This window comes from Anomaloglossus baeobatrachus, chromosome 2 (genome assembly GCF_048569485.1).
Source record: "Anomaloglossus baeobatrachus isolate aAnoBae1 chromosome 2, aAnoBae1.hap1, whole genome shotgun sequence".
In the NCBI taxonomy this organism is placed as follows: Eukaryota; Metazoa; Chordata; class Amphibia; order Anura; family Aromobatidae; genus Anomaloglossus; species Anomaloglossus baeobatrachus.
In genome coordinates, this window is record NC_134354.1 from 534,465,650 (window position 1) to 534,489,000 (window position 23,351).

At 50.5% G+C, this 23,351-nt stretch overlaps 1 protein-coding gene across 5 annotated transcripts in view; it reads right to left on the reverse strand.

Moving 5' to 3' along the window:
- The window catches only part of HERC2 (HECT and RLD domain containing E3 ubiquitin protein ligase 2), a 415,490-nt gene that overhangs the window by 184,531 nt on the left and 207,608 nt on the right, over positions 1-23,351 (reverse strand). For 3 of the 5 annotated variants that reach the window (XM_075336618.1, XM_075336617.1, XM_075336615.1), the window contains exons 42-44: positions 6,364-6,597; positions 6,096-6,234; positions 5,502-5,645 (exon numbers count right to left, since the gene is read on the reverse strand). In XM_075336618.1, coding sequence (XP_075192733.1) covers positions 5,502-5,645; positions 6,096-6,234; positions 6,364-6,597 — 517 coding nt within the window. The remainder of the gene's footprint in view (positions 1-5,501; positions 5,646-6,095; positions 6,235-6,363; positions 6,598-23,351) is intronic. The other 2 variants (XM_075336619.1, XM_075336616.1) reach the window with 1 other exon arrangement.

Consider the following 23,351-nt stretch of genomic DNA (forward strand, 5'->3'; position numbering starts at 1 on the left):
TCTCTGTGCCTATGCAGGCACAGAGAACGCTGAGAAAATGGTGACCGTAGCGAGGAGAGGGGCGGGGCCTGCTCTGAGAGCGGCAAATGAGGTAGCCAGGGGAGGGAATCCTTCCTCAGTGAGGAGTGTCCCTTCCCTGTGCTGCGCAGCCGCTGGGCGGAGCCATCCTGTCTCTCTGCGTGACTGACAAGCAGAGGCAGTGGAAACCGAAACTAGGCCTCAGGGAAAGCCGGGGCCTAGAGTAAAACATGCGGCCGGCGTGCAGGCACCATCGGCGCGGTTCTCCAGTGAAAACTGGAGAACCGGCCGGAAACGTTAACACAAAACAGAAAACACACTCCCCCAATAAATAAATATAAAGGACCCCTGGAAAGACCACTTTCTGTGGTAATAACGTCTCATATACTTAGCTTGTGAGACGCAGGTTGCCAGGTCCCTGGGGGGTGATAGCTCCGTCCAGCAGGATCCTGAACAGGGCTGTGGATGGAGACCGGTCTCCTGCAAAGCAGTGAGAACCGTGTTGGCTCCCACTTCAACCCAGAGCCTCTCAGAGGATGTGAAGGAGCGCGGCATGTGAAGGCTCCAGCCTTGTAAAGTCAACCTTAACAGCACCGCCGACACAGTGCGGTGAGAAGGGACATGCCGGGAGTCCAGACTGGACCCGCTTTTCTTCCAAATCTTTGATCCAGAAGGAAAAATCAAAAATCAAAATCAGAGAATGCATGTGTGTGTGACCTCCTGAAACACAAAGCATTGAACTGGCTAGGACTGGCTAGCAGGGGGTGTATATGCTAGGAGGGAGGAGCTACACGTTTTGAGTGTAGTACTTTGTGTGTCCTCCGGAGGCAGTAGCTATACACCCATGGTCTGGGTCTCCCATAGGAACGTTAAAGAAATTAATTGCATAGAAAACACAGACAATGCAGTGTGAGTTATCATTTATCACTCTCACTCACATAGCTCTCCACGGTTTTGCACCACCCTACATCTCCTCCCTCATCTCTATCACCCCACCCGTGCCCTCCGCTCTGCTAATGACCTAAGACTGACATCCTCAACAATTCGAACCTTCCACTTCAGTCTTCAAGATTTCTCACGAGCTGCGCCTCTGCTCTGGAACACACTACCAAGAGCAATCCGATTCATTTCCAACATCCACACCTTTAAGCGGGCCCTAAAAACTTATTTCTTTAGACTAGCCTATCAACTCACTTCCCTGATCTAATCTAGTCCTTTTCTGCCCTTCCCAAAAATTTACTTCCAATTCTTGTTCCCTGTACCTGTATAAATTCTGGCCAATGACTGGTTCATGCAGCTGCTTTTGAACCCCCTATTAAATCGATGGCTGGACCATATAGAACAAGCTTTTCTCCCCCCCATTCACCTTTTGTGCCTCCCCTATTTCCTCATAGACTGTAAGCTTACGAGCAAGGCCCTCAGTCCTCCTGGTATCACAATGTTGTTATTTTATATTGTCTCATATTGTCTTTACATGTCTCCTCTTAATTGTAAAGCACTGCGGAATATGTTAGCGCCATAGAAATAAAAATTATTATTATTAGTTAGGAGATAGATGTTCTATGTATCTGATCTATTTCTGGCTACTATCAGATATAAACAAAAAAGTAACGCCTTTATATTAATGAGCCAATGTTGCACTAAGTTGGCAAAATATTAGTGGTAGAGTGTCGCTTAACCCCTCTCCCCCAGGCAATTTTTCATTTTTTTTTTCTCCCCTTCTTTTGAGAGCCGTAACTTTATTTTTCCATCAATATTGCCATATTAAGCCCACTTTACACATTGCAATTAGTTGTACAATCGCATTTGCGATGTGACACGCCCAGGTTGCATACGGGATCTTATGAGATTGCACGTAGGTCGTTCATTTGCTGTCACACGTGCGTTAGTAGTCTATGTTAAATTGATCAATTTTGTGTGCAATCCTTTAGATCATGTGTTCTGTGACGTATGCATTGGCACCTTTTTTTTTTATTTATTGACTTGCCAAGCGTGTGTAATGTGTAGGGATGCGTTTTTACTATGTCATCTGCCATTCAGCTCTGCTACATGGCCGCTGACAGCAGACACAGACAGCCATGTAGCAGAGCTGAATGGCAGATGACAGCAGACACAGAAAGAGCCGCACTGTCAGAATGAACTCGGGTGAACTACACCCGACTTCACGGTCATGCTGCGGCTCTGTCTGTGTCGTGCCCTGATTAGCGGTCACCTGTGAAGGACTCACCGGTGACCGCTAATCTCCTAAGTGACTGAAGTTAGCAGCCCTCTCTCATATACTCACCAATCCCCGATCCCCGGCTCTGCACGGCGTTCACACTGCTTCGGCGGCTTTTACTGTTTTGAAAAAGCCGGCCGCCCATTAAACAATCTCGTATTCCCTGCTTTCCCCGCCCACCGGCGCCTATGATTGGTTACAGTGAGACACGCCCCCACGCTGAGTGACAGGTGTCACACTGCACCTAATCACAGCAGCCGGTGGGCGTGTCTATACTGTGCAGTGAAATAAATAATTAAATAATTTAAAAAAACGGCGTGCGGTTCCCCCCAATTTTAAAACCAGCCAGATAAAGCCATACGGCTGAAGGCTGGTATTCTCAGGATGGGGAGCTCCACGTTATGGGGAGCCCCCCAGCCTAACAATATCAGCCAACAGCCGCCCAGAATTGCCGCATACATTATATGCGACAGTTCTGGGACTGTACCCGGCTCTTCCCGATTTGCCCTGGTGCGTTGGCAAATCGGGGTAATAAGGAGTTATTGGCAGCCCATAGCTGCCAATAAGTTCTAGATTAATCATGTCAGGCGTCTATGAGACACCTTCCATGATTAATCTGTAAATTACAGTAAATAAACACACACACCTGAAAAATCCTTTATTAGAAAAAAAAAACACAAACATATACCCTGGTTAACCACTTTAATCAGCCCCAAAAAGCCCTCCATGTCCGGCGTAATCCAGGATGCTCCAGCGTCGCTTCCGGCGCTGCTGCATGGAGGTGACCGGAGCTACAGAAGACACAGCCGCTCCGGTCACCTCCACGCAGCTAATGAAGACAGCCGTGCGATCAGCTGAGCTGTCACTGAGGTTACCCGCTGTCACTGGATCCAGCGGTGGCCGCGGGTAACCTCAGTGACAGCTCAGCTGATCGCCGGCTGTCTTCATTAGCTGCGTGGAGGTGACCGGAGCGGCTGTGTCTTCTGCAGCTCCGGTCACCTCCATGCAGCAGCGCCGGAAGCGACGCTGGAGCATCCTGGATTACGCCGGACATGGAGGGCTTTTTGGGGCTGATTAAAGTGGTTAACCAGGGTATATGTTTGTGTTTTTTATTTCTAATAAAGGATTTTTCAGGTGTGTGTGTTTATTTACTGTAATTTACAGATTAATCATGGAAGGTGTCTCATAGACGCCTGACATGATTAATCTAGGACTTATTGGCAGCTATGGGCTGCCAATAACTCCTTATTACCCCTATTTGCCAACGCACCAGGGCAAATCGGGAAGAGCCGGGTACAGTCCCAGAACTGTCGCATATAATGTATGCGGCAATTCTGGGCGGCTGTTGGCTGATATTGTTAGGCTGGGGGGCTCCCCATAACGTGGAGCTCCCCATCCTGAGAATACCAGCCTTCAGCTGTATGGCTTTATCTGGCTGGTTTTCAAATTGGGGGGGACCGCACGCCGTTTTTTTTAATTATTTATTTCACTACACAGTATAGACACGCCCACCGGCTGCTGTGATTGGGTGCAGTGTGACACCTGTCACTCAGTGTGGGGGCATGTCTCACTGTAACTAATCATAGGCGCCGGTGGGCGGGGAAAGCAGGGAATACGAGATTGTTTAATGGGCGGCCGGCTTTTTCAAAACAGTAAAAGCCGCCGGAGCAGTGTGAACGCCGTGCAGCGCTGGGGATCGGTGAGTATATGAGAGAGGGGGATAGACTGACATGGACAGAGAGTGAGGGACAGAGATAGTGACCGACTGACAGAGATTAGTGAATGACAGACATTGTGAGGCGCTTCAGAACGCAGCTTTTCAGCTGCACTCTGAAGCGGACCTTTTTTAAGCTGCGGTGCAGAGCGCACACCTGCGCACATAGCATCAGACACCAAAATCGTATGAGGGATGTCACACGTTACAATTGACTAGGTTCCTGCAACAAAACGCTCAATTCTAGAGAAAGATACGATGTGTTTGCGATCAACGGTTTTGCGTTCAATCATGATCGCACGTAGGTGTCACACGCAAATACGTCACGAACGATGCCGGATGTGCGTCACTTACAACTTGACCCCAACGACGGATTGTGAGATATATTGAAGCGTGTGTAGCAGGCTTTAGGGCTTATTTTTTGCGGGACAAGTTGTACTTTTGAATGAAACCATTAGTTTTCCCATACAGTGTACTGGAAAACGGCTAAAAATTCCAAGTGTGAAAAAATTACAAAACAAAAGTCCAACTGACTGATTGATTTGTCGGCGTGATACCTCAGGTCGGTAGGAGTTCGTAGACCCCAAACATGTAAAGGTTTGCTTTTATCTGAAAAGTTAAAAAAATTCAAAACTTTGTTAAAAAAAAAAAGCACACTTTTTGCGCTATTTTCCACGATTCGTAGCGTTCTCAAGTTTGGGATCTATGGTTCAGTGACTGGTTATTTTTTGCGTCTCGAGCTGACATTTTTGTGCAGATGCTATGTTTTGATCGCCTGTTATCGTATCTTGTGCAAAATATGCGGCGAGAAAAAAAACGTAATTTTGGCAGGTTTTTTTTTTTCCAGATGTATACCTAGTCGTTTTGTATACCTAGCTGGGATCAGTTAGGACAGTTTTAAGTCCTGTTCTTAGGAAGGAACGGTGCACGCATCTCCCCTGATGAGCCAAAAGCGGTGAAACGCTTTGGGAGGCACCAGGACTGAATGGAGGTCTTCACAGTTTAGGGCTAGCTGTGGACTGCCCTTGTTAGGGCGGGAGCTATTTGGTTTAGGGCTAGCACATTAATAGGACGCTAGACCCTGCTCCTGACCCATTTTTTCCTAACTGGAGTGGAAGATACACTGATTGCATGGACACAGCTGGACTTGGTGAGATCAATCCATAGTGTTAAATTTTGGGGTTCATAATATAATGGGTCCATCCTCTGTATTACTTGTGTAGTGGTATCTGTCCATTTGTTTTGTTTTTCTTTCCCCGCTGGGTAGAAAAATAGGTGTTACCTGGAGTTATACTACCTTAATCTATGGGTCACCTGTGATATACTGTTACTTAACAGTGTTTTAATGCACGGGCACATTTTTTGTTTAGGTGTTTTTATCCAATTATATTAAAGGTTAAGGTTTAATTAAAAAAAAAAAATGGTTTATTCCTATAGAAAGCAAAATGGATGATAAAACAGAACAGAAGACAATCAGATAAAGCAGCAATTTGTCTGATTATGTCTCTCTTCAAAGTAAAACATTTTGTGGGAAAGTATAGATGACCATACCAGCTGGAATTAGTCCTGCATCCTGAACTGATGGCTGAGATAAGATCTGCCTCAGTCTGTCTTGGTGAGATAGAAGGGCCCAACCAGCCTTCAGTATGTAAAGCTTCAGCTGCTGACACCTCAAGCGGTCCAGATCAACTTGGTCTATGAAAGAATGAATCAAATGGCATAATAAGCGGAGACATTCTAGAGCTGCTGAGATGACTCCTCGCACTTTCAGCGTAGTAAACAGAATAGGATGCTATTTGTAGCTCAAAGCTGCGCGGAGCTTGATTGTAATGTCTTTCCCTGGAAGGAGACAATCAATTTAATCCTCTTCCCATGCTGTCAAAGCTTCCTTTTATCGACAGGATAATCATTTTCAATCACAATAATCACTCCTAAAGTTGCAAGGCACTCTGCATTTTACTAACAAGTAGCAGAGGTCATAAAGGCAGCAATTCAGAGATGGTTCATACTAGCAGAACAGGGGGTAAATGCTCATCACTTTTCAATAATGATGTGGCCCATGCTGCGATTTTACAGGCGCTACAAAATTATACTACTTAGGGCTATCCATTTCTGCCATAGATGCAGAATTGAAGTGGACTTTACCTGCAAGCCCCTGACTGGGAGACTTCTTCATCCTGTGCTTTTCCAGCTTGCACCCTGCCAGGTTTACCAGCTGTGCCCAGACAGACAGCATTGGATCAGCAAAAGGCAAGTTGTTCACACAAAATGGCACCACAGGCAGCTAGAAGATTAAAACAAAAGTGAAAGGCAGGAACAGAACATGTGCATTATATTACATAATGAAGAGATAGAACAAGATTAACCAAGTAACATACAATGCCACTTTCAGAACAGTGATAATTTCACTTACTGGGTGAAGGTGATTTAAAGGACAAATATGGCTGGTGCGCACGTCATGGAACTGTACTGTAATTTTTCCCTTTGGAGTGATTCGCGTCACCGTGCCCTCTCCAAACTCATCGTGTAACACCTGTCCTCCAAGACGTAAGCGACTATCAATGCCACCAATCACAGCCAGAACTGCCATCAGGCTTCGAACTTCTGGGTTTTCAGAGTCAGGGAAGTAATCCTCCAACACGGCCTGCTGAGGTGGCAGATGGAGAGAAAAGATCATGTAGGCAACAAACCAAACTTTTAGGACATGAATTCACATTCAATGAAAAGAAGGGAATTTTGTTTACTTACCGTAAATTCCTTTTCTTCTAGCTCCTATTGGGAGACCCAGACAATTGGGTGTATAGCTTCTGCCTCCGGAGGCCACACAAAGTTATTACACTTTAAAAAGTGTAACCCCTCCCCTCTGCTATACACCCTCCCGTGCATCACGGGCCCATCAGTTTTGGTGCCAAAGCAGGAAGGAGGAAACTTATAAATTGGTCTAAGGTAAATTCAATCCGAAGGATATTCGGAGAACTGAAACCATGAACCAAAGAACAATTGAACATGAACAACATGTGTACACAAAAGAACAACAGCCCGAAGGGAACAGGGGCGGGAGCTGGGTCTCCCAATAGGAGCTAGAAGAAAAGGAATTTACGGTAAGTAAACAAAATTCCCATCTTCTTTGTCGCTCCATTGGGAGACCCAGACAATTGGGATGTCCAAAAGCAATCCCTGGGTGGGTAAAAGAATACCTCGATAAAAAAGAGCCGAAACAACGGTCCCTTCTTACAGGTGGGCCACTGCCGCCTGAAGGACTTGCCTACCTAGGCTGGCGTCTGCCGAAGCATAGGCATGCACCTGATAGTGTTTTGTAAAAGTGTGCAGACTCGACCAGGTAGCTGCCTGACACACCTGCTGAGCCGTAGCCTGGTGCCGCAATGCCCAGGACGCACCTACAGCTCTGGAAGAATGGGCTTTCAGCCCTGAAGGAATCGGAAGCCCAGACGAACGGTAGGCTTCAAGAATCGGTTCCTTGATCCACCTAGCCAAGGTTGACTTGGGAGCTTGCGACCCCTTACGCTGTCCGGCGACAAGGACAAAGAGCGCATCAGAACGGTGCAAGGGCGCCGTGCGTGAAATGTAGAGCCTGAGTGCTCTCACAAGATCTAACAAGTGCAAATCCTTTTCACATTGGTGAACTGGATGAGGGCAAAAAGAAGGTAAGGCGATATCCTGATTGAGATGAAACGGGGATACCACCTTACGGAGAAATTCCGGGACCGGACGCAGAACCACCTTATCCTGGTGAAACACCAGGAAGGGAGCTTTGCATGACAGCGCTGCTAGCTCAGACACTCTCCGAAGTGATGTGACTGCCACTAGGAAGGCCACCTTCTGCGAAAGGCGAGATAGAGAGACATCCCGCATCGGCTCGAAAGGTGGCTTCTGGAGAGCCGTCAGCACTCTGTTAAGATCCCAGGGTTCTAGCGGACGCTTGTAAGGTGGGACTATGTGGCAAACTCCCTGCAGGAACGTACGGACCTGCGGAAGCCTGGCTAGACGCTTTTGAAAAAACACAGAAAGCGCCGATACTTGTCCCTTGAGAGAGCCGAGAGACAAGCCCTTGTCCAATCCGGATTGAAGGAAAGAAAGAAAAGTGGGCAAGGCAAACGGCCAGGGAGTGAAACCCTGATCAGAGCACCAGGATAAGAAGATCCTCCAAGTCCTGTGGTAGATCTTGGCAGACGTTGGTTTCCTGGCCTGTCTCATGGTGGCAATGACATCTTGAGATAACCCTGATGACGCTAGGAGCCAGGACTCAATGGCCACACAGTCAGGTTGAGGGCCGCGGAATTCAGATGGAAAAATGGCCCTTGAGACAGCAAGTCTGGTCGGTCTGGGAGTGCCCACGGTTGACCCACCGTGAGGTGCCACAGATCCGGGTACCACGATCTCCTCGGCCAGTCTGGAGCGACGAGGATGGCGCGACTGCAGTCGGACCTGATCTTGCGTAATACTCTGGGCAGCAGTGCCAGAGGAGGAAATACATAAGGCAGTTGAAACTGCGACCAGTCCTGAACTAACGCGTCTGCCGCCAGAGCTCTGTGATCCTTGGACCGAGCCACGAATGCCGGGACTTTGTTGTTGTGCCGAGACGCCATGAGATCGACGTTCGGCGTTCCCCAGCGGCAACAGATCTCCCGAAACACGTCCGGGTGAAGAGACCATTCCCCTGCATCCATGCCCTGGCGACTGAGAAAATCTGCTTCCCAGTTTTCTACGCCCGGGATGTGAACTGCGGAGATGGTGGAGGCTGTGGCTTCCGCCCACAGCAGAATCCGCTGAACTTCTCGGAAGGCTTGAAGACTGCGAGTGCCGCCCTGGTGGTTGATGTACGCAACCGCCGTGGCGTTGTCCGACTGTATTCGGATCTGCCGTCCCTCCAGCCACCGCTGGAACGCCTTTAGGGCCAGATACACTGCCCTTATCTCCAGAACGTTGATCTGAAGGGAGGACTCTGTCGGAGTCCAGGTTCCCTGAGCCCTGTGGTGGAGGAAGACCGCTCCCCACCCTGACAGACTCGCGTCCGTCGGGACCACAGCCCAGGATGGGGGCAAGAAGGATTTTCCTTTTGACAAGGAAGTGGGAAGAAGCCACCACTGAAGAGATGTCTTGGCTGTCCGTGACAGCGAAACGTTCCTGTCTAGGGACGTCGGCTTCTTGTCCCATTTGCGGAGGATATCCCATTGAAGTGGACGCAGATGAAACTGCGCAAAAGGAACTGCCTCCATTGCTGCCACCATCTTCCCTAGGAAGTGCATGAGGCGCCTCAAGGGGTGTGACTGACCCCGAAGAAGAGATTGTACCCCTGTCTGTAGTGAACGCTGTTTGTCCAGCGGGAGCTTCACTATCGCTGAAAGGGTATGAAACTCCATCCCGAGGTAAGTCAGCGATTGGGTCGGTGTCAAATTTGACTTTGGGAAATTGATGATCCACCCGAACCTCTGGAGAGTCTCCAGAGTGACGGTCAGGCTGTGTTGGCATGCCACCCTGGAGGGTGCCTTGACTAGAAGATCGTCTAAGTAAGGGATCACCGAGTGGCCCTGAGAGTGTAGGACCGCCACCACTGCTGCCATGACCTTGGTGAAGACCCGTGGGGCTGTCGCCAGGCCGAAAGGCAGTGCCACGAACTGAAGGTGTTCGTCCCCGATGGCGAAACGCAGGAAGCGGTGATGCTCGGGAGCGATTGGCACATGGAGATAAGCATCTTTGATGTCGACTGATGCTAGGAAGTCTCCTTGTGACATCGAGGCGATGACTGAGCGGAGAGATTCCATCCGAAACCTTCTGGTGCTCACATGCTTGTTGAGCAGCTTGAGGTTTAGAACGGGACGGAATGATCCGTCCTTTTTTGGCACCACGAACAAGTTGGAGTAGAATCCGTGACCATGTTCCTGAGGTGGAACGGGAATCACCACTCCTTCTGCCTTCAGAGTGTTTACCGCCTGAAAAAGTGCATCGGCTCGCTCGGGGGGCGGAGATGTTCTGAAGAAACGAGTCGGAGGACGAGAATTGAGCTCTATCCTGTAACCGTGAGACAGAATGTCTCTCACCCATCGGTCTTGGACATGTGGCCACCAGGCGTCGCAAAAGCGGAAGAGCCTGCCACCGACCGAGGATGCGGTTTGTGGAGACCAAAAGTCATGAGGAGGCCGCCTTGGGGGCGGCTCCTCCGGCGGTCTTTTTAGGACGTGACTTAGACCGCCATGCCGAAGAGTTGCTCTGGCCCTTCTGTGACCTGTTGGACGTGGAGGATTGGGACCTGGCTGAGGGCCGAAAGGACCGAAACCTCGATTGAATCTTTCGCTGCTGAGGTCTGTTCGGTTTAGACTGGGGTAAGGACGAGTCCTTTCCCTTGGATTGCTTGATAATTTCGTCCAATTGCTCGCCAAACAAGCGGTCGCTGGAAAATGGCAAACCGGTTAAGAACTTCTTGGAAGCAGAGTCTGCCTTCCATTCGCGTAGCCACATGGCCCTGCGGACTGCCACCGAATTGGCGGATGCTACCGCTGTACGGCTCACCGAGTCGAGGACCGCGTTCATGGCGTAGGACGAAAAAGCCGACGCCTGAGAAGTCAAAGACACGACCTGCGGAGTAGCGGTGCGTGTGACCGCCTTAATCTCAGACAAACAAGCTGAGATAGCTTGGAGTGCCCACACGGCTGCAAATGCTGGAGCAAAAGACGCACCTATGGCTTCATAGATGGATTTCATCAGGAGCTCTATTTGCCTGTCAGTGGCATCTTTGAGCGATGAGCCATCTGCCACTGATACCACGGATCTAGCCGCCAGCCTAGAGACTGGAGGATCCACCTTGGGACACTGAGCCCAACCCTTAACTACATCAGGTGGGAAGGGGTAACGTGTGTCATTAAGGCGCTTAGTAAAGCGCTTGTCCGGATATGCTCTGTGCTTCCGGACAGCATCCCTGAAGTTAGAGTGATCGAAAAAAGCACTCCTTGTACGTTTGGGAAACCTAAACTGGTGTTTCTCCTGTTGTGAAGCTGACTCCTCAACAGGTGGAGTTGGAGGAGGAAGTTCTAGCACCTGGTTAATGGACGCTATAAGGTCATTTACAATGGCGTCTCCTTCAGGTGTATCAAGATTGAGAGCACCGTCTGGATCAGAGGCCTGAGCTGCAACGTCCGCCTCATCCTCCAGAGAGTCCTCATGCTGAGACCCTGAGCAGCGTGATGAAGTGGATGAAGGTCCCCAGCGAGCCCGCTTAGACGGTCTGTGACTACAGTCCGAGTCGGAGTCCTCCCCGTGGGACCTATGTGTCACCTCAGGAGCAGTTTGCTGCTCTAACCGAGGGGGGCCTGGGGTCAATGATTCAACAGTGCCCGGGGCCTGTGTTACCGGTCTGGACTGCAAAGCTTCAAGTATCTTAGCAGACCATTTGTCCATAGACTGAGCCATGGATTGTGAAAGGTACTCAGAAAGTTTCTCAGCCAACACTGCAAACTCTGTCCCTGCCACCTGGACAGTAACAGCCGGTGGTTCTACCTGAGCCGAGGGTCCCACCAGTGCCTGAGGCTCCGGCTGAGTGAGTGTCACCGAAGCCGAGCATTGCACACAATGAGGGTAGGTGGAACCTGCAGGTAACATAGCCGCACAAGAGGTACAAGTTGCAAAATAAGCCTGTGCCTTGGCACCCTTGCTTTTTGCAGACGACATGCTGTTATCTCCTCTTAGCAAACAGTGAGGGTATATAGCTAAGCAAATACTGCAGCCGAGCAGAGCAAATGTATACCCAATATGGATATATATATATATACACTGCGGCACCCAGGGGGGCCAGCACCTGTAACAGGTGCGGCTTACCGACCGCGCTCAGCGGTTGTGTGTCCACCAGATTCCCTGCCTGGGCCTCCCAGAGTTATGGAGCTCTATCTGAAGTTCTCCTCCGGCAGCAGCGATGATAATAATTGCTGCCAGCGTTCTGTGAGGAGGAGGGAGCCGTGGGCGTGCCTTAGAAAGTGCGGGAATCTGGTGCCCCACGGTGCTCAGTGAGGGGGGAGGAGGATACTAAGTATGCTCCAGCCCTCACCGCTGACGTTCAGTCTAGCGTCCCGCCCTTGCCCCTGACTGGCAGGCCCGGGGGCGGGAATATGCGGTACTAGGCCGCAAAAGCCGGGGACTCGAGTTATAAGCGTGGCCGGCAAACAGGCACGGTCGGCGCGGTAATCCCGGCGGCCCCAAACACAGCGCAGCTGTTGCAGTGTCCGATCCACAGGCGCTCTATGCGCCGTCCCCAAGGGGACACAGAGTACCTCAGAGAAGCAGGGCCTGTCCCTGATGACATCCAGTCTCCTGTCCGTCAGGTTCCCACAGGGGCTGCGGAGGGAGCCCGGTCCCAGTGCCTGGTGACCGGCTAGGATCCCACTTCTCCCAGAGCCCCTAAGGGATGGGGAAGGAAAACGGCATGTGGCTCCAGCCTTTGTACCCGCAATGGGTACCTCAACCTTAACAGCACCGCCGACCAAAGTGGGGTGAGAAGGGAGCATGCCGGGGGCCCTGTGAGGGGCCCTCTTTTCTTCCATCCGATAAAGTCAGCAGCTGCTGCTGACTAAAATGTGGAGCTTGCGTGAATGTGTGCCTCCTTCAACACAAAGCATAAAACTGATGGGCCCGTGATGCACGGGAGGGTGTATAGCAGAGGGGAGGGGTTACACTTTTTAAAGTGTAATAACTTTGTGTGGCCTCCGGAGGCAGAAGCTATACACCCAATTGTCTGGGTCTCCCAATGGAGCGACAAAGAAACATTATTCGCTTCTGCTCGCACAGACCTTAGCATGACTTTGTAAAAATATAGAAGTTTTTACATCTGGGACTAAGCTTAAAGGGGTTGTCTACTACTTTCACACTGATGGCCTATCCTTAAGATAGGTCATCAATGTCTGATCGGCAGTTCTGATACCCCGCACTCCCACCAATCAGCTGTTCTCGGTTCCGCTGCCGGCATGAGGCAGCCGGAAATGTTCAGTTCCAGAGCTGCTCCATCTTCTATTGATCTGAATGGGAGTAGGATTTGCAGTACCCAGCTGCGGCCACTATCAGAAGATTGAGCAGCTCTGGAACTGAGCATTTCTGGCCGCCTGCTGCTGAAGCCGACCAATCAGACATTGATGACTTATTCTAAGGATAGACCATGAATGTAAAAGTAGGGGACAACCTTTTTAAATCACTTAACAGCAAGAACTCATAGATCCTGCAAGTCAGCATCATAAGTTTTGACAATGGCAAAAATTGGAACTTAAAAATGTAATATTGTATGACTTTTTATTTAGTATTTACCACTTAATATGAAATTTAAGAAAACCTGTTACCATATTTTTCAGATTATAAGAGCACTTTTCCTCCCAAATATTTGGGAAGAAAATGAGGGGGGCGTGTTAAAATCCGAATGTAGCTTACCGGGAGGTGGAAAATGGGCGCTGTGCTGGCTGCGGTGGGCGCTGTTGGAGCAGGGCGATGTGGCAGGTGAGAGGCTCTGTTGGTGGTCTGGGGCTGTGCTGGCTACGGCAGGTGAGATGTTCTGTCAGCGGTGCAGGCCTGTGCTGGCTGCGGTGGTCACTGTGTGGAACAAGGCGGTGCGGCGGGTGAGATGCTCTGTTGGTGGTGCGATCTTCAAATAATGCCGTCAGGAGTCAGCACGTGCACAGATGGAGCTCTCGGATTGTCATTGAGCCGAGAGCTCAATCTGCGCAGGTGCCAATTCCAGGCTGCATTATTTGAAGAACGCATCGCCGACAGAGCATCTCACCCACCACACTGCCGGTAGGGCTGGACGGCCAGCCACACAGCCGCCGGCAGAGGCTGCCGGCCACACAGCAGCCGGCAAAGGCTGCCGGCCACACAGCCGCCGGCAGAGGCGGCCAGCAGAGCCGGCAGCACAGCTGCGGCCAGCATTGCCCTATTCCAGCACCTCCCCTGCCTCCTGTGACACCCGATCAATCACTCATTTCGCCCCCCTATGGTAAGACACCACCGGAGTATAATTTTTTTTATTTATTTTACCTTTTTTATCTCTATATTTGGGGTGCGTCTTATAATCCAGTACATCTTATAAAATGAAAAATATGGTAATTAGTAACTTGTGTTAAAGGTTATTTATATGTATTTTTAACCCCCCTGGAGAAAGGAATTGACCATGCCAGTCTTTTCTGAAAGCAAATGGAGAGTGACAAAACCTGAAACTTGAAAGAGCTGAGAGCCAGGCCAAAATCAAGAGCAATAGTAGGGTAGGCAAGGAGAAAATCATGGGGGCTGTCAGATTGGATTCACCCCAGTGGAAAAAGGCCTTCTTACGTGCGATGATATATGCGAGAGGCTTCCTCTTCTTGATCATTGTCTGGATGACCTAAATCAGAGAGACCAGAGGATCTCAAAACTGTGGCTTCAACAGCCATGCCATTAAGTTGAGCGAATCAAAATTCTGGTGGAAGAGCTGGCCTGTGAACGAAGATCTGGAAATTCTGGGAGTCACCACACACGAAATGTCCGAGAGAATATGTAATAGCTTTGCGGACCATGGACGTCTGGTACAATCAAGGACCAGGAGTATGACGGATATTTTTTCTGACTTGATCTTCTTAATTAGCCTGGGGATCAGCAGAAGCAGAGGAAACAGGTACGGGAGAGAGAACAGAGACCAGAATATCGCCCGGGCATCAGATTCGATCACCATGTGATAGCGAGATCTGGACATGAACTGGTGAACCCTGTGGATCCACCTGAACGACATCAGCTTTTCATTTGGAATCCCCCAATTGAGGCCAATCTGTAATAAGACAGTCGAGTTTAGGGACCTTCTTGTTTCAGAAAGTCAGAGGCCCAGTTGTTCACTCCTAGGATGTGGGGTCAGCGATTGCGGGTTTATTCTTTTCAGCCAAGGAAAGAATCTTAGACACCTATTCCATCACTGCTCGGTTTCGAATTCCTCCTTGATGTAGGACACGGCTGTTGGGATCTCAGATTGTATTCGGATCAGATGGCGGAACAGAAGATCCTGCCAGTGAAGAGCCAGGAAAATTTGCCCTGAGTCCCAGGATGTTAATGGTAAGAGACATTCCCGGGCATTCCACGGTCCCTGTACCATGAGGTCCTGAAATATTGCTTTCCAGCTGAGAAGGCTGGCGTATATCGTTAAAATTTTCTAGTGAATCCGTAAGAATGATATTCCATGAATAATAAAGGGAGAACGCCTTCACCATTCCAGGGAATTCTTGATCCGGAAAGAAAGTACTACAGGTGGGTCCAGAGAGTGAGTGGACTTGTCCCAACTTGAAAGGAGAAAAAGCTGAATAGGGCAAATGTGGAGCTGAACAAATGGGACAGCTACCAGTTTGCCCAGAATACTCATGCACATTGGAGAGTGCATGGAAAGGGACGTCTAAGAGAACAAATTCCTCTTAGAACATAGAGGCGAGGGTTTAGGAAAAAGGAGGCAAAGAACTATCCACCTGTCTCTCTGTATCACTGCCCCAAAACTCAATGTGTTATGGGGGAATCCTGCCAGAAAGACTCAGGAGACAGCAGTTGAGACGCAACCCCAAACTCTGCTCTGGGTCTCTAGGTGGGAAAGCAGGGAGACCAATTACACCCTGTTGCCCATAGAAAACAGCACAGAGTGCATCCCCATGTCCGCCTCCTATTGGCACTAAGCTTAAACTGATTATCTCCATGCCAGTCAGTGGGTGTATACCTCTTAGGTGGAGCTAACCTTTTTTTGCATTGTGTTAGGCTCCTAGCGGAAAAAGACTGGGTTCCAGTGTCCAGTGTCCCCCAGTGAAGCGAAAAAGAAAATCAAACAAACGTTCTGGATTCCGTTTCCCTAGTTTAAGTCAAAGGCTTTCTTGGGGGTGTGCCGGAATCTTATTTTAGGGAACCCTGATGGAATCAGGAAAAAGAAGAGAAACACAACTTGAACCAGATTTTACATGAACTGCACTTTTAGGACACAAATTGTATTTAAAATTCTTTATCTATGGTGCAAGTTTAAAAACACTATCCTGAAAAATCCTTTAATGGTACATGCCCACGATCAGTATTTGCAGCGTTTTGGTGTAGCACGTTTTCGCTGCGTAAAAAACGCTGCATTATATAGCACAAGCATAGTGGATGGGATTTCTAGAAATCCCGTGCCCACTGTGCTTGTTTTTTCACAGCAAACAATGACCTGCAGTGCGGCTTTCCAAGCCGCAGTATGTCAATTGTTTGCTGCGGATTCGCATGTGTCCTCCGTAGGGAGGACCCAAGTGAGAGACCGCAGCGCCCCGAACCCTGATCGTGGGTACGAACAGCTGTGGTCTCCTGCGGAGGAAACTCGCAGCTCTGCAGGTCAGGACCCGCCACAATCAGGACGAAGTGGGTCCTGATCGTGGGCACATACCCTAAGATGGTCTCACAAAAATGTTCTTCTTTTAAAGGAAAGGCAGCCTGTGATAAAGTTTAAACCATAACAAGAAGTGGATCCAGAAAGAAGTAAATCATTCCATTACATATCCCATTTCTTCGGATTTCATTTCTGGCTCAAAAAACTGCAGTAGATGTTTTTTACAAAAAAAAAAAAAAAAAAAACTAAAAAAATTTTTTTTTCATGTGCCAAACCATCTTTCTTAGGTTTTATTCACACTTGAGTATTTTTGATCAGTGCCAAAACACAGGGCAGGGGTTAATCTTTCATTTATAGTGTCTCTAAGTTCCACTCCTAGTTATAGCATACAAACACTGATGCAAAATACTGTCCAAATACTTGTGTGAATAAGCTCTTAGGGTACATTCCCATACAGGTTCTTTTTATGGAAAAGTAGTGTTGGTGGTGGGTGTGGAAGGTTCAAACAGAAAAAAAATAAACTAAGCTAGATGTTGGCTGCGAGTCTATAGAGAAATAAAGGGAATTTTGTTTACTTACCGTAAATTCCTTTTCTTCTAGCTCCTATTGGGAGACCCAGACAATCGGGTGTATAGCTTCTGCCTCCGGAGGCCACACAAAGTATTACACTTTAAAAAGTGTAACCCCTCCCCTCTGCCTATGCACCCTCCCGTGCATCACGGGCTCCTCAGTTTTGGTGCAAAAGCAGGAAGGAGGAAACTTATAAATTGGTCTAAGGTAAATTCAATCCGAAGGATGTTCGGAGAACTGAAGACCATGAACCAAAAGAACAATTCAACATGAACAACATGTGTACACAAAAGAACAAACAGCCCGAAGGGAACAGGGGCGGGTGCTGGGTCTCCCAATAGGAGCTAGAAGAAAAGGAATTTACGGTAAGTAAACAAAATTCCCTTCTTCTTTGTCGCTCCATTGGGAGACCCAGACAATTGGGACGTCCAAAAGCAGTCCCTGGGTGGGTAAAAGAATACCTCGATAAAAAAGAGCCGAAAACGACCCCCTCTTACAGGTGGGCAACCGCCGCCTGAAGGACTCGCCTACCTAGACTGGCATCTGCCGAAGCATAGGTATGCACCTGATAGTGTTTCGTGAAAGTGTGAAGACTAGACCAGGTAGCTGCCTGACACACCTGCTGAGCCGTAGCCCGGTGCCGCAATGCCCAGGACGCACCCACGGCTTTCAGCCCCAAAGGAAGTGGAAGCCCAGAAGAACGGTAGGCTTCAAGAATCGGTTCCTTGATCCACCGAGCCAAGGTTGACTTGGAAGCCTGCGAACCCTTACGCTGGCCAGCGACAAGGACAAAGAGGGCATCGGAACGGCGCAGGGGCGCCGTGCGAGACACGTAGAGTCGGAGTGCTCTCACCAGATCTAATGAGTGCAAATCCTTTTCACATTGGTGAATTGGATGAGGGCAAAATGAAGGTAAGGAGATATCCTGATTGAGATGAAAAGGGGATACCACCTTAGGGAGAAATTCCGGGACCGGACGCAGAACCACCTTATCCTGCTGAAAAACCAGGAAGGGGGCTTTGCATGACAGCGCTGCCAGCTCCGACACTCTACGGAGCGATGTAACTGCCACTAGAAATGCCACCTTCTGCGAAAGACGTGATAAAGAGACATCCCGCAGCGGCTCGAAAGGTGGTTTCTGAAGAGCCGTTAGAACCCTGTTAAGGTCCCAGGGTTCCAGCGGACACTTGTAAGGTGGGACTACGTGGCAAACTCCCTGCAGGAACGTGCGGACCTGCGGAAGCCTGGCTAGACGCCTTTGAAAAAATACGGATAGCGCCGATACTTGTCCCTTGAGAGAGCAGAGAGACAAACCCTTGTCCATTCCGGATTGAAGGAATGAAAGAAAAGTGGGTAAGGCAAAGGGCCAGGGAGTAAAACCATTATCAGAGCACCAGGATAAGAAGATCCTCCAAGACCTGTGATAGATCTTGGCGGACGTTGGTTTCCTGGCCTGTCTCATAGTGGCAATGACATCTTGAGATAACCCAGAGGACGCTAGGAGCCAGGACTCAATGGCCACACAGTCAGGTTGAGGGCCGCAGAATTCAGATGGAAAAACGGCCCTTGTGACAGCAAGTCTGGGCGGTCTGGGAGCGCCCACGGTTGACCCACCGTGAGATGCCACAGATCCGGGTACCACGACCGCCTCGGCCAATCTGGGGCGACGAGAATGGCGCGACGACAGTCGGACCTGATTTTGCGCAGCACTCTGGGCAGCATCGCCAGAGGAGGAAATACATAGGGCAGTCGAAACTGCGACCAATCCTGAACTAATGCGTCCGCCGCCAGAGCTCTGTGATCTTGAGACCTGGCCATGAATGCCGCGACTTTGTTGTTGTGCCGTGACGCCATGAGATCGACGTCCGGCGTTCCCCAGCGGCGACAGATCTCTCGAAACACGTCTGGGTGAAGAGACCATTCCCCCGCGTCCATGCCCTGTCGACTGAGAAAATCTGCTTCCCAGTTTTCTACGCCCGGGATGTGAACTGCGGAGATGGTGGAAGCTGTGGCTTCCACCCACTGCAGAATCCGTCGGACTTCCTGGAAGGTTTGACGACTGCGAGTGCCGCCTTGGTGGTTGATGTATGCGACGGCAGTGGCGTTGTCCGACTGGATCCGGATCTGCCTGCCCTCCAGCCACCGATGAAAGGCCAATAGGGCTAGATACACTGACCTTATCTCCAGAATATTGATCTGAAGGGATGACTCTATCGGAGTCCAGGTTCCCTGAGCCCTGTGATGGAGAAAAACCGCCCCCCACCCTGACAGGCTCGCGTCCGTGGTGACCACAGCCCAGGTGGGGGGTAGGAAGGATTTTCCCTGCGATAGAGAGTTGGGAAGGAGCCACCACTGAAGTGACATCTTGGTTGCAAGGGAAAGAGAGACGTTCCTGTCGAGGGAAGTCGACCTCCTGTCCCATTTGCGGAGAATGTCCCACTGGAGTGGCCGCAGATGGAATTGCGCGAAGGGCACTGCCTCCATCGCTGCCACCATCTTCCCCAGGAAGTGCATGAGGCGCCTCAAGGGGTGTGACTGACCCCGAAGAAGAGATTGCACCCCTGCCTGCAGCGAAAGCTGTTTGTCCAGCGGTAGCATGACTACTGCTGACTGAGTATGAAACTCCATCCCAAGGTACGTCAGTGATTGGGTCGGTGTTAACTTGGATTTTGGGAAGTTGATGATCCACCCGAACTGCTGGAGAGTCGCCAGAGCGACGGAAAGGCTGTTTTGACACGCCATCTGAGAGGGTGCCCTGACCAGAAGATCGTCTAAGTAGGGGATCACCGAGTGGCCCTGAGAGTGTAGGACCGCCACAACAGATGCCATGACCTTGGTGAACACCCTTGGGGCTGTCGCCAGGCCGAAAGGCAAAGCCACGAACTGAAGGTGTTCGTCCCCGATGGCGAAACGCAAAAAACGTTGATGTTCGGGTGCGATCGGCACATGGAGATAAGCATCCTTGATGTCGATCGATGCTAGGAAGTCTCCTTGTGACATCGAAGCGATGACCGAGCGGAGAGATTCCATCCGAAACAGTCTGGTGCTCACATGTCTGTTGAGCAGTTTGAGGTCCAGAACGGGACGGAACGAGCCGTCCTTCTTTGGCACCACAAACAAGTTGGAGTAAAAGCCGCGACCATGTTCCTGGGGGGGAACAGGGATCACAACTCCTTCTGTCTTCAGAGCGTTCACCGCCTGAAAAAGTGCCTCGGCTCGCTCGGGGGGCGGAGAGGTTCTGAAGAAACGAGTCGGGGGACGAGAGCTGAACTCTATCCTGTAACCGTGAAACAGAATGTCTCTCACCCATCGGTCTTGCACATGTGGCCACCAGGCGTCGCAAAAGCGGGAGAGCCTGCCACCGACCGAGGATGCGGTTCGGGGATGCCGAGAGTCATGAGGAGGCCGCCTTGGAAGCAGTGCCTCCTGCGGCCTTTTGGGGGCGTGACTTGGACCGCCACGCATAGGAGTTCCTCTGGCCTTTCTCCGGCCTGCTGGACGAAGAGGATTGGGGCTTGGCGGAGGGACGAAAGGACCGAAACCTCGATTGTATTTTCCGTTGCTGAGGTCTCTTCGGTTTGGACTGGGGTAAGGAGGAGTCCTTTCCCTTGGATTCCTTAATAATCTCATCCAATCGTTCGCCAAACAAGCGGTCGCCAGAAAACGGCAAACCGGTTAAGAACCTCTTGGAAGCAGAGTCTGCCTTCCATTCGGGCAGCCACATGGCCCTGCGGACTGCCACAGAGTTAGCAGATGCCACCGCTGTACGGCTAGCAGAGTCTAGAACTGCGTTCATGGCGTAGGAAGAAAAGGCTGTCGCCTGAGAAGTCAAAGACGCAACCTGTGGAGCAGAATTACGTGTGACCGGAGTAATCTCAGCCAGACAAGCTGAGATAGCTTGGAGTGCCCACACGGCTGCAAAAGCCGGGGCAAAAGACGCGCCCGTGGCTTCATAGATGGATTTCACCAGGAGCTCTATCTGCCTGTCAGTGGCATCCTTTAGCGATGAGTCATCTGCAACCGATACCACAGATCTAGCCGCCAATCTAGAGACTGGGGGATCCACCTTGGGACATTGAGCCCAACCCTTAACAATGTCAGAGGGGAAGGGGTAACGTGTGTCAGTAAGGCGCTTAGTAAAGCGCTTGTCCGGAACCGCTCTGGGCTTCTGGACAGCATCTCTGAAGTTAGAGTGATCGAAAAACGCACTCCGTGTACGTTTAGGGAGCCGAAACTGGTGTTTCTCCTGCTGAGAAGTCGACTCCTCTACAGGTGGCGGCGGGGGAGATATATCTAACACCTGGTTGATGGACGAGATAAGGTCATTTACTATGGCGTCCCCTTCAGGTGTATCAAGATTGAGAGCAACGTCAGGGTCAGAGCCCTGAGCTGCGACGTCCGCCTCGTCCTCCAGAGAGTCCTCAAGCTGGGAACCCGAGCAGCGTGAAGAAGTCGGGGAAAATTCCCAGCGGGCCCGCTTAGCCGGTCTGGGACTGTGGTCCGGGCCGGAGTCCTCCACATGAGACCTAGGGCCCCCCCTGGGAACGTGCTGCGGCGCGGACAGAGAGGGGCCTGGAGGCGAAGATCCAGCAGGGCCCGGGGCCTGTGGAAGGACCGGTCTGGACTGCAAAGCTTCAAGCAGCTTGGCAGACCATTTGTCCATAGACTGAGCCATGGATTGTGAGAGTGACTCAGAGAGTTTTTCAGCAAAAACTGCAAACTCTGTCCCTGCCGCCTGGACAGGGGGAGCAAGGGGTTCTACCTGAGCCGAGGGGCCCACTAGTGACCGAGGCTCCGGCTGAGCAAGCAAAACAGGGGTTGAGCATTGCTCACAGTGAGGGTAGGTGGAACCCGCAGGTAACTTAGCCGCACAAGAGGTACAGGTCGCAAAGAAGGGAATTTTGTTACTTACCGTAAATTCCTTTTCTTCTAGCTCTTATTGGGAGACCCAGACGATTGGGTGTATAGCACTGCCTCCGGAGGCCACACAAAGCAATTACACTAAAAAGTGTAAGGCCCCTCCCCTTCTGGCTATACACCCCCAGTGGGATCACTGGCTCACCAGTTTTAGTGCAAAAGCAAGAAGGAGGAAAGCCAATAACTGGTTTAAACAAATCCTCTCCGAGTAACATCGGAGAACTGAAAACCGTTCAACATGAACAACATGTGTACCCGCAAACAAACCAAAAATCCCGAAGGACAACAGGGCGGGTGCTGGGTCTCCCAATAAGAGCTAGAAGAAAAGGAATTTACGGTAAGTAACAAAATTCCCTTCTTCTTCAGCGCTCTATTGGGAGACCCAGACGATTGGGACGTCCAAAAGCTGTCCCTGGGTGGGTAAAGAAATACCTCATGTTAGAGCTGCAAGACAGCCCTCCCCTACGGGGAGGCAACTGCCGCCTGCAGGACTCTTCTACCTAGGCTGGCGTCCGCCGAAGCATAGGTATGCACCTGATAATGTTTGGTGAAAGTGTGCAGACTCGACCAGGTAGCTGCCTGGCACACCTGTTGAGCCGTAGCCTGGTGTCGTAATGCCCAGGATGCACCCACGGCTCTGGTAGAATGGGCCTTCAGCCCTGATGGAACCGGAAGCCCAGCAGAACGGTAGGCTTCAAGAATTGGTTCTTTGATCCATCGAGCCAGGGTGGCCTTAGAAGCCTGCGACCCTTTGCGCTGACCAGCGACAAGGACAAAGAGTGCATCCGAACGGCGCAAGGGCGCCGTGCGGGAAATGTAGATTCTGAGTGCTCTCACCAGATCTAACAAATGTAAATCTTTCTCATACCGATGAACTGCATGAGGACAAAACGAAGGCAAAGAGATATCCTGATTAAGATGAAAAGAGGATACCACCTTCGGGAGAAACTCCTGAATGGGGCGCAGCACCACCTTGTCCTGGTGGAAGACCAGGAAGGGAGCCTTGGATGATAGTGCTGCCAGCTCAGACACTCTCCGAAGAGATGTGATCGCTACCAGAAAAGCCACTTTCTGTGATAGTCTAGAAAGTGAAACCTCCCTCAGAGGCTCGAAGGGCGGCTTCTGGAGGGCAACTAGTACCCTGTTCAGATCCCATGGATCTAACGGCCGCTTGTACGGGGGTACGATATGGCAAACCCCCTGTAGGAACGTGCGCACCTTAGGAAGGCGTGCCAAACGCCTCTGAAAAAAGATGGATAGCGCCGAGACCTGACCTTTAAGGGAGCTGAGCGACAAACCTTTTTCTAACCCAGATTGCAGGAAAGAAAGAAAGGTAGGCAATGCAAATGGCCAGGGAGACACTCCCTGAGCAGAGGACCAGGATAAGAATATCCTCCACGTTCTGTGGTAGATCTTAGCGGACGTGGGCTTCCTAGCCTGTCTCATGGTGGCAACGACCCCTTGGGACAATCCTGAAGACGCTAGGATCCAGGACTCAATGGCCACACAGTCAGGTTCAGGGCCGCAGAATTCCGATGGAAAAACGGCCCTTGGGACAGTAAGTCTGGTCG